This window comes from Botryllus schlosseri, chromosome 10 (assembly GCF_051294905.1).
Source record: "Botryllus schlosseri isolate E-star chromosome 10, Bs_hap1, whole genome shotgun sequence".
Classification (NCBI taxonomy): Eukaryota; Metazoa; Chordata; class Ascidiacea; order Stolidobranchia; family Styelidae; genus Botryllus; species Botryllus schlosseri.
Window position 1 is genome coordinate 14,622,607 of NC_137245.1, and position 11,239 is coordinate 14,633,845.

Below are 11,239 nucleotides of genomic sequence, written 5' to 3' on the forward strand. Positions count from 1 at the left end.
TTTGTCAAATCTGGCCCCTGTAACAGACCATCATTAAGTGAAATGTCATTATACAGTTCCATTGATTTTTCTGCAGATTCAAGAAACAGTTTATCATTTTGTGACAGTTCTTGTTTTTCATTCGTTGTCGAGTCCACAAAATCACGACACAGCTGATATAGGGATTTGGGCGAATTCGTTGCAGGCTTTGAGAAAAATACCTTTTTTGTTTCGTCTGCCACTTTGGCCGGGCAGTTTATCATCCAGCCTGCAAACGTTCTTGTTGCATAATAGTCATTTGGACCATGAATTACCTCCAAGGGCTTGTGAAACCATCTGTTTTCTTTTCCAATTAATAATCCAACTTCGGATGCTAGTTTTGGAATACACACGTCTTGGAATTCCGGAAATTGGTTGACGTCTTCTTGTCTTGGAATGTCAACGTCCTCGACACCAATACTGTCAGTTGATACTAATGGTGCGAGCGGAGCATATTCTGTGCCATAGAAGTCGGATAACTCAAGATTATCGAATATGCTACCTTTGTAACCGGATAATCCTGCCAGGGTGCGAAGATCAAATTCTGTTTGACCGCCTTGGAGGCAAAGTTCATTTGCAAGATTTTCACTAATAAAGGAAAGATGACTTCCGTTGTCAAAGAAAGCGTGTGTAGCAATATAGCAGTTTGTTCCTCGAATTCTGACGCGGACAGGTGCCACGTTGAGTAACACATTTTCTTCAGGTAATTTGGCGAATGCATTGAATTTCACAGGTCCTTGAGCCTTTGGAGCGTTATCTTGGGCGACAGTTGAAGCCGCAGAATTTTGGACGACGGGTTTGTTCTCATCGTTTGTGGACACTGGATTCACATGCAGGAGTGTAGTATGTTTTCCATTACAATGTTGATACTTGCATGGCTTTTCTCTAGTACAGTTGTCGGACCAGTGTCCGGATTGCAAGCATGAGAAGCATAGCTTATTCTTTTTCACGAAATCTCTTCTGCCAGTAACGTCCATATCACGGAACTGCTGACACTGATTGAGAAAGTGTTTTTTCTTACATTTTATGCACGATGACCCACAGTCATCCTTGGTGCCTTTATTACCGGCACAAACAGAAGTTGCAAAGTTTGATTTTGTTTGCCTTACAACCACTGGATTATTCTTTGTACTTTGTTCTTGGGAAGGAACGTTTGACGCTTCACGTACCTTTTTACGCACGTAAGCAGATAGGTCACTCACTTTCACGTCGCACTGCAGTTCATGGAGGATATGGTCCACGACGCTAAGCCAGCCTGACCTCCATTGTGAGGGCATTCTGAGTGCGATTTTATCAATTGTCTCCAGTGAGACAGAGTGGTAGTTTATACCTTTGAGAGTATTTACACAGGATATAAGATCGGCGGAAAGAATCGCCAAGCCATCTTGATCATGCAACTTTACTTGAGGACCAGAGGATATTAAGTTTAAACAAGAAGGTCCGATTCTGAACTTTCGGCCATACATCTCTTGTAGCAGGTTCAGTGCTTCTCGGTAGCAGTCGTTTGCCTCAAGGTGTAAGCAGCTCTTGACGAGAGTATTTGCTGGTCCCTTGGTGTAACGCATCAAGTACACCAGTTTTTGTTTCTGATTTATAGTTTTGTTTCCAATTGTTATTTCAAAAATGTCCATGAAACTATTGAAGTCACTTGGATTACCAGAAAAGATTGGGGGTTCTAAAGGTGGCAAAAGGCTTGGTTGAATTACTGGCGGGGCTATAGAATGCACAGCATTGGGAGACGAACATAAGTCATTTTTTGTGGCAGCCAAAATAGAACTAGGCACTACTTCTGGGCCAGATGGGCTTCTCAAATCTAAAATTGGTTTGTGATTCAAGGTAATGAATGGAGAAGTGGTAGCAACCATATTTGTTAGATTTGACATAATGGGATTATTTGACGAGATCAAATTAGGAGGTTGGCATAGATGTTGGTGCCAGATAACACAGTGTTAGGACTACTTATACTCGTACTGCTGACGTTGTTTGCACTCACACTATTGGCATTCATAGCACCCACACTGCGAATTGGTGAGGAACAATATGAACTTCCAAGGGGTGAGAAAATAGCCGACGTACCTGTTTCTGAGAGATTTGGAGTCACCGACGGTTCTCGAAGTTGCTGCGGTTCTGGTTTCACCACTGGTGCCGGTGGAACGTTGGCGTTCTCGGATACTGTGACGGAGTTCGAGCTTGATGTTGGTTGATGCAGAATTTGGGTGCTTTTAGAGCCGTTATATAGTCCCCGTTCAATCATAATTTCCTCGAATTGAGCTTCTGATTGCAGCTTTTCTCGCTCAGTTCTATCGTCAATTTCTTGAAGGTTATTCCTCAATCTTAGATTCAAAGACCTTCTGCCTTCGAGAGCTTTCTTCTTATGCATTTCGAGTTTTTGTCGTAACTCCATTTGATACCTCTTTTCTTCTTCTTGACGCCTCTTTTCTTCTTCTTGACGCCTCTTTTCCTCTTCTTGACACCTCTTCTCTTCCTCTTCTTGACGTCTCATTTCTTCTTCTTGACGCCTCTTGTCTTCCTCTTCTTGGCGTCTCATTTCTTCTTCTTGACGCCTTTTTTCTTCTTCTTGACGTCGTAATTCCTGGTGAATCTGTTCCTCTTCAGATCTTATCTGATCTTCGAAGGCGTCATTTTCTTGTTGAAAGCGATGCTGGACGTGTTTTTTGTCCATTTCAGCCTTTTTGTCGCGGTGAACATCCCTCGAGTGTTGTAAACTGAGTATTTGAGAGTTACTCATATAGCTTGATCCTGTTGCAGTGCTCGAGACAGACGATCGTGATTTCAGTGATTTGGCAAATACCGGTAGGGTTTTTGGCTTGTTTGAGCAGTGGCTCGATGACAAGGACGGCCTACCTTTGGTCGGCAGGCTCCTTAGAGTCATAGAATGTGACCTCAGTAACTTTGATTTGTGAATAGTCGACACAGCTGACTTTGACTTTTTGTTTTCTCTTTGTTTGTCAGTGTTCGACATTCTTTGGATTTGTTCGAGGCCAATGGAACCACTGCTTGTGCCCGCCTGGGCATTGTTTGATTTCTCATCACGTACCGGTACCATCGTTTGCTCTTCAGTCTCCACTAGCAGCAAGTTTGAATTAGCTTCTTCAGCCATTTTGGTTTTCTTTGTTGATGAAGGGGGGCTGATGCACGATGCAACGTGACTCGTAGAAATGCAAGGCCAAGGATATAGGAGCATGTGCATTTTCCGCCCGCATATCTGTTGTCACGATGCACAGTGCACACTATAGCCTATGACGACAGTGTCATACAAATGATCGCATGATCTCATGCATGATCGCAGCTTCATATGATTCATATTTCCGACAGTTAATCACCGAGCATATGGATATTTTTTCATAAGAGCTTCCCTCATTTTAAATTAACAATCCACCGAATATTAGCCAATCTCCAGGGCATCAGAATTGCGCCAATTTTCGCTTTGCAAATCGAAATTATACACTAACAGGTTGCGGCATTATGCTACTCAGATAGTCAATTCATATTTACCATTATATACAATAATAGGACGTTCAGAAACTCTATTTTGCGTTATTCGCTATATACTACATACATGGATACACGGTACTATATAACCATACAATAAATCACTTTATTCCATCAATTTTAATAATACACTGTGATTGACTCCTAGCCCCAAATCCCAATTCGAGCATTGCTTATTGCGTTTTCAAATGTAAGGCCTTCGGTCGATTTCCAGTTTTGTCTTCACGTTTAGTAGTGAACTAAATATATCGACGATACATTCCTATCAATTCACCCTTTAGTCTGGATGTATAGAACATTTGCGAGTTACGTCATGTTATATGGAATCTCATTACGTTTATAGCAATCCTATTCAGACGTGTGTCCTATCGCATGACCATATTGACCATACCTAGACGGCCATCACTCTCCCCCCTACTTTTTTTAAAAGGGTAGTATATTTTATATAATCCCCTAATATACTACGCATTTGTTTAACTGTGAAATTCGGGTTATTAGCTTTATCGCTGCATTCAGTTGTTCTATTCCCATTCAACGCGCGCTCCGAAACACGAGACTCTGTCGAATCACGAGGAAAACAATTTGGCTGCCTACTTGTCGTTATGGATGAGGCGAGATTACCTACCTTAGGTAATCGAGGCATGCCTGCCTCTACAGTCACTGTATGGCCTCTGGTCTGAAAGAACTTGCATCCTAAAACTTCCAGACCTATCGCACTCACATCCCACACTGGATGTGCCCAAATTCCGTGCTTGTCCTCGAACTCATTTTCATCATCACATTTGTTAGCGCGTATCCTAATGGCGCTTACGAGAGGATGGCACGTGTGCGACTTAAAATATAACACATGACATATAACGACCTAATATTCAAATCAACTTCGCGAATGCTGTTTCCAATATTAGCATGTTGTGCAGCCATTGTCAAATATCCAATTGTTCAACTCGTATCCGCCCACGGAACACGTTATGAATGGGAAATTATACTTCCGAAATGCACCAATTCATTGTCTACCAACAATTGCATTTTATCATTCGATCAGATTCAAAGCGTCATGAGCACTTTGTCTGCACATTGCCGTATTTTCACGAAACGATCCACCTTTATATAATGATTGTCGATGTAGGCAATTACCCGTGTACAAAGCTAATTTCCACTACGATCGGATAATTATCTGCCAAAACTTCAATTTTGTATTTCCATCGAATAAATTCATGAACTCTACACTTAATGACTTAGTAGACTCGAATCATAGCTGTTCAATAAGGAAATAGTCTACTATCCCAGAATACTACTCAAATAGGTTTTTCATACATGCAGACATATACACCGTTATCTCTACTTCTACTTGAGTATCAACGCTGACTACTTTGACCAGCGTAAAATTTATTTCCTCTATCTAATCAAGATATCCGGGCAAACTAAATAGAATTGAAGATAATAATTGTTGATGCGCCTTTATATCGACTTCATGGTCATCAGCAGTGGACAATGTAGGCCTACGAAATATTCTAAAATACTATCAGCAACTGTATCGACATGTAACATGTATCGGAAAACAGCTATCATGCACCAAATAATCAGCCTATTACTGGGTGATATCAATACTGTTTCTTCCGCAGTAATAAATTGTTTTTTATCGATCATTTTTGGACGCTGAGAAGGTAATACTACCTGCGGCACCTTCTCTCGATCGAGGGGCGTTAAGAAAGTCCCCTGTACAATGGGATGATTTGCGTTCGCATTGAGCGACACTCTTTCTGTCATTGACCGTGGTGTCGGGTGATTTCCAGATTCCAACTTCGTATCTTCTGTGACTTCGGGCGACGACTGACGGGACCCACACTTCGGAAGAGGTATCACTGGTTCGACTTTTGCCGGCGTCGGCATTTCGAACAGATTTGAAACTCGGCCTGTAATTTCACTTCTGGCCACTCCAGATTTTGCTTGGCTCCTTAAGACTGGTTCAAGCGAATCGGCAATATTTTTGGTACTCACTTTCCGGACGGTAGTCAAATAAGTTGTCGCTTGTTTGACGTCTCTTCTGGCTTTTTTGAATAGTTTTGCCGTCTTGTGTAGAATAGACGTCACCTTTTTCACGAATTTTGCTTGATGCTGGACACGTGCTGTCACCTGACATTCATTAGCCCGAGTCGTTAGCTGTAGTTGTTGAGTGGTCTTCATCAGTTGGGTGTTTTTGCGAAGGATGCGAATGTCCTCTTTACGTTTTCGTAGCCAAAATAACTTCATGATTGATTACCGCTCACCTCCCCACTCTTCAGAAATATGTGAAAGTCCACTCTCTTCTGAAGACGAATATTCGAGAAGCAACAATGATTACCAGGCGCCTTGAATTACAATTCCGTCGGGTGCCTCCATATGTGTTAGTAGAAAGATCTTGCCTCCAATCTTGTTAGTAGGAAGATCTTGTGTTTTGCCTGGTTCTTTTGCTTGTAATTCAATTTGGTAAATCACTGTTGCAGGTGGTGAAGTCTTCAAAGTGTCTTGAACTTTCAATGACCTTACGGTCCAGTCTTAGATAGCATACCTGTACGTACTTGACCTTGGTACCTTAATACAACCAAATACTCCAATCAGACTTTACATTCAAGTAGTGATGTTACCATAGCAACAATACATTCATAAAATGCATCCAACTGTTACTAAAGTTTTCTAAAATCGTGCAATTCAACACATATGCAATTAAGACCATTTTTCAACAGCAATTCCACGTATCCTATACTCTATTTCATGTATTCAATTGACCCAGGGCCAAAGCATTCTCGTGAAGGGCTTGTTACATCTTCATATTATCGTTTAAGGCTGATCAAGATTTTTTTGTGTATTTGTATATTCTAGGGTACTTATCTAGTTTTATGACGGTTCTCACAAGCAACTTGTCTTGGTTTTATAACCGTCTAACCTCACTCAAGTGTAGGGGTCCTAGTCGCTGGGGCGTGGACTAGTTACAACGCATACTAAATAATTCACACAAAATCACACAATTTTCAATATACATTGATCCGAAAAATGCAATAAATACTTACACATATATATGTAATCACTTTACTTCTATAGGATTGGGCTTGACTTTATTAACCGTTTTTCTAGGGTGACGCAATATGTGGATATAATATGACGCACAATATATAATACACACAGTACATATATCGCCAATTCACCGTGACTCCTTTTCACTGTAAAAGTTCGCAGACACCGAAAATGGCAGAGCCATCATTATAAAGCAACTTAATATTTGCATGTATTGTACATAACAATTTCAGATAAGCCGGGAACAGCCACTAGTTTGATCCTTCGCATTAGCCACTAGTCTAATCCTTCGCATTAGCTTCGGACACCCTTGTTACGCATAACAAGCGTGTCAGCTGTGGATAAACCGTGATTATCCTCCATACGTTATCCTTCGCATTCGCTTCAGACACCTTTGTTACGCATAACAAGCGTGTCAGATTTGGGTTGTATGTAGGGTGGTTTTCAATAATCACCTATCGGTAGTTGGTTGACCAACACGATCACCTAATTTTATTAATGACCTTCTTCAAGAAGTTATCTGCCTAAGGCCGCCCTATGTACTCTGTCGTAATTATTTTCTGGGTTACAATACTGACATTATTCCCAGAGAACATTAGATAATGTTTCCTTATAAGGAATATTGGTGGGTAATCACACCTCTGTTGCTTGACAACGACACATGTGTGATGAAAGGCGTCTTATGGGCCGCCGTGCCAGTTAGTTTCAACTTCAACGAAAGCTGCACAGAATACATAAACAGCAATTCATAATCTATACGGCTATCGCCAACAGATATATGTCGTCCTCATTTTTAAAGACATGCATGTTCCTATATTGGTATATTACGGATGTTAAAGCACACAAGAATTTACAGTTCAAACATTAAATTACGCCATACTCTTTTCAATTACCGTGTCTCATCTCCAATCTAATCTTTGGAGTGCAAAATAAGTAAATAAAGAAATGCGAAATACAATGCATTACAGGCTTTAGTTACATTAAAATTAGTATTTCACCATATAGCCAAATATACGATTCATAAGCGTTTACAAATTGCGAATAATGATACAGGACGATAGTGGCCACTATTGCTTGACACAAATTGACACTATTGCTTTAAAAGGATCACATAAAAACATCATAAAACAGAGCCTAATACCTCGGTTCGCAAGCATTATGTTATTTCGATATCTCAGCTCAACGTGGATATTTTCTAACAAAATTACATTCGAACTTTAATATACAATGCGTCAAGACTGCTTACTACAACTATACACTTTTGGTAAATATTATTTTTGATTAGCCTATATCTAGATACTCGATCCTTATCCATTATGAGCTCCTAGTACTATAAAGACATATTTCATTCATTTTCGAAATATGCTCAATTTCAAATCTTCCACTTTTTACTACATTCTGACACTAGTCAACAACATCTTTACAATTAATACAACTAATCTTGCTCGCATGATGCTTCTACTGGCTAAATACGGTTCATTTGTTATCATTACATTTGCATTTTAAGATCCGACTATATACTTCTGATATCCGCTAACACTATCCTATTTCTCGAAAAGGTCTGGAATCACCGTCCTGTTTAGATCCGCGCTAATACAATAATGACGGCGACTAACGTATTATCCTATATTTAATGTGTGACGATCAACATCTGGCCATATGTCCAAGCTTCCGGTATTTAAATTCAGCTAACTTCCTCGTCGCATCACTCGGGTATTTAACTTGGTGATGTATTTTCTAGTTTATGATGTCATCAACCTCAATTTAATTTCAATTTGGGTTTCAACAAATAAAAAGATTCATATAAACCTTTTGTGTTGCATCGTTACAGTCCGTAGATTTTGATAATAATCCGTGATATCTCAAAATATACACAACGGTCCGAATATTAGATAGCGCCAGTTAGCCATAGTTGCTATGCATTCATAAGCGTAACTAAATCCTAGAATTACGGGTCCCTAATTGTGGATCTTTTGGTTATCATAACTGTGATTCCACGGTTTTTCCCGCTTCTATACCGACTCGTTGTATGTCAGTCTTTATTCTACTTGCGCCACCTTATAGTTCGCCTGCAAACACATTTACATATTTTATATCGGTATTTGTGATAAATTACATCGGTATTTGTAATAAATAACATAAATTCACGGGGCTCGATTTTATAGAACTACTAAAGTAGTATTAACACCTTTATTTCCCATTTCTGCCTTAAAAGCAGACAGGTTAATGTAATTTCCACCCGGTAAAAAGCAGTGTGCCCATTAATAATTTTCCGTTTATGATACGGCGGATTTTGCCTGAGCGCCGGGACCGAAATACCGTTGACTTAGGGCAGATCGTGCACAAGCTCCGATGAAGGTGTTCCAACGAACAGATTTGAAGACTGTCAAAAAACTAATGTAGCCGCAACCCGCAGATCGCGCCACAGGGTGGATTGAAATATCTGGCTGCTTATATTCCCTTTCGGCACAGAGAAAAAGACTCGCTTTGTTGGTGCGTGTTTTCTATTAAAAATGAAATACAATAAGCATTGGCAAGTACGTACTAAGCTAATCAAATACAAAGCATCTTACTTGACAATGTGTCTTCCGGGTTTTTTAGTTTATTTTATTTATAGATTTACTTTGGCTGTAACAAAAGATATCAAAACAGTGAGACAATGAATGAATTAACCTAACTAGCCCTATTCTAGCAATGCAATAAACCTAACTATTCCTATTCTATTAACTGAACTTGTGCTAAAACGATCCTACCACTAACGCACGTGCACTAAACAGTGAATTGCACCACGATACGTCAGACCTAGTTACCGCTGTGAGGTAACAATGACACTGAGTCCATTTCCTTGTTCGGCAAGAGTGTAAAGGAGCCACAGCGACACCTTAGGGCCGTACGGCGGCTACATGCTTGTATCGGTGATGTATCAGACTGACAAGAGAGATATTTGATTTTAAGTTTTAAGATAAGTAAAGTTATCTTTAGCATCGGTGAATGAGGCTAGGACCTGTCCGTTATCTGCCTAAATAAACACGTGCCAAGACTCTGATAGGGACAAAATGAGCATGTTTCACAAACAGGGAATTCGATATCACCCAGGCAGGATTGAAAACATGAGTTGAACATGACTTCAATACTGTGACTTGGACTCGACTCGAGTCATAACACCATGACTCGGACTTGACCCTTTAAACGGTGACTTGGACTCGGACTCGAGTCTGTGATGAATTGAAAATGACTAGACTCGACTCGAGTCAAAACCACAAAAGTATGATTGACTCGTGACTCGGAACCATGTGACTTTGTTACAACCCTGGTTTTAGGTGAGAATGATTTGCTCGGTTTTTCACCGTAACTTCTTCTTTTGTCTATTGAGGCTCTTTTCCGTTTCTTGCTCTCGACTGGTGTAAATTCGTTTTCCTTTTCTGCTTCTGCTGGATTATCATCAGTAATCCCATTCAAAAAATGTTCTTCTTCGTCTGCAGCTTGCGACAGATTGTCATTGTCTAATTCCGTATCTTCTGACTCCGAATCGCGATTTTCTGACTCATCTTGATCTTCATTAAGGTCTGAGTCTGTACCACTTGTGGATAGATTGAGTTCGTCTATTTTGGTATATACATCCTGTTTATTCTCATTGTCATTTTCATTTGTTTCATTCCTTTCTGTACTATTTTGCTCCCTCTCAGCTTGAGTACCGGTAGGGTTCTTGCTCTCCTCCGCTCTATTTTTCTCTATAGAGTGGGGAAATCTTTTTTTAATGTTGGACAATCCTTTCTGATATGCCCCGTCGCTAGACATTGGCTACATCTCTGTGCAGTGCACTTTGCTGCCAAATGATTTCTTTTCCCACATATGTAGCAGTTTCTTTTTTGTTATGTGCGCTTATTTGCCGCCGGAGTGAATGTTTTACATGATGCCCCATTTATCTCTATAAACGGCGGCAGCCTTCCCGCCACGTATTCTTCAATGGCCACAGCTCGATAGCCTTTATGAAGGTTTGTACCTCTGTGGTACATTTTCATTATGTTCACTACCCTTCCTGCCTCCCAGTATTCTACTGCCCGCGCTACTGCATCGTCTGATGCCTCTGAGGGAACGGCTCTGATATTAACCGTCGTTAGCTTCGGCTGCGGGATGCTTATTTTGTATCGTTTCCCCCCGTGGGTGAACTGCGTGCATTCGTTCATTAGTTTGTCTCTTGATTCTTCGTCTATGAGAGTTATATTGAAGCAGTTTTGTGCGATCTGGAAAACTGCTTCCATTTGTCCCCGATGCTTTTTTAGTTTTTCATTCTCTTCTATCACCTTCAACACTTCTGCGAAGGTGATATCATCGTCGCCGACAAAGTCTACAGACCAGGGTCTGTCTCCATGACTTCTGTTATTATTCATTATTTATTTTAGCATTCAGACTCACGGCCGCTTTATTAAAGATTTGTGTACGGTACATGTACGTACAAGCAACCGTTAGAGATAGGCCTTGACGCACAATCAATCCGAACAATGCACTGAGCTATATAATAATGGGGTCGATTGTTTTGTCAAACCTTTCCACGGCCAAAGATTTTCTATGTATAGTGAAATCGTCCGAAGTTTTATTTTGATATACGTCTTATTTTGTTATTTTTCCGATCTGTTTTATCGGAGTTTGACTTGAG

At 40.4% G+C, this 11,239-nt stretch overlaps 1 protein-coding gene and 1 long non-coding RNA gene across 4 annotated transcripts; both read right to left on the reverse strand.

Moving 5' to 3' along the window:
* Nucleotides 1-1,778: 1,778 nt before the first annotated feature.
* LOC145448075 (uncharacterized) lies at nucleotides 1,779-3,157 on the reverse strand. Of its 3 annotated transcripts, none has more exons than XM_080326403.1 (2): nucleotides 2,493-3,157; nucleotides 1,779-2,450 (listed from the first exon to the last, which is right to left on the reverse strand). In XM_080326403.1, the coding sequence occupies exons 1-2, from the start codon at nucleotides 3,137-3,139 to the stop codon at nucleotides 1,922-1,924; spliced, it is 1,176 nt and encodes a 391-aa protein (XP_080182529.1). In that variant the 5' UTR covers nucleotides 3,140-3,157; the 3' UTR covers nucleotides 1,779-1,921. The 3 variants fall into 3 exon arrangements, with proteins under 3 accessions (XP_080182529.1, XP_080182530.1, XP_080182528.1); XM_080326404.1 differs by having other exon boundaries at nucleotides 1,780-2,429; XM_080326402.1 differs by having other exon boundaries at nucleotides 1,780-3,157.
* A 458-nt stretch (nucleotides 3,158-3,615) lies between these two features.
* LOC145448094 (uncharacterized) lies at nucleotides 3,616-6,894 on the reverse strand. Its single transcript, XR_013917806.1, has 2 exons — nucleotides 5,873-6,894; nucleotides 3,616-5,807 (listed from the first exon to the last, which is right to left on the reverse strand). It is a non-coding gene; the product is annotated as an uncharacterized LOC145448094 (long non-coding RNA).
* Between the last annotated feature and the right edge of the window lie 4,345 nt (nucleotides 6,895-11,239).

What these genes read in the sequence shown, in the direction of transcription:
- LOC145448075 (XM_080326402.1), bottom strand. Translation starts at nt 3,139, where the DNA reads ATGGCTGAAGAAGCTAATTCAAACTTGCTGCTAGTGGAGACTGAAGAG.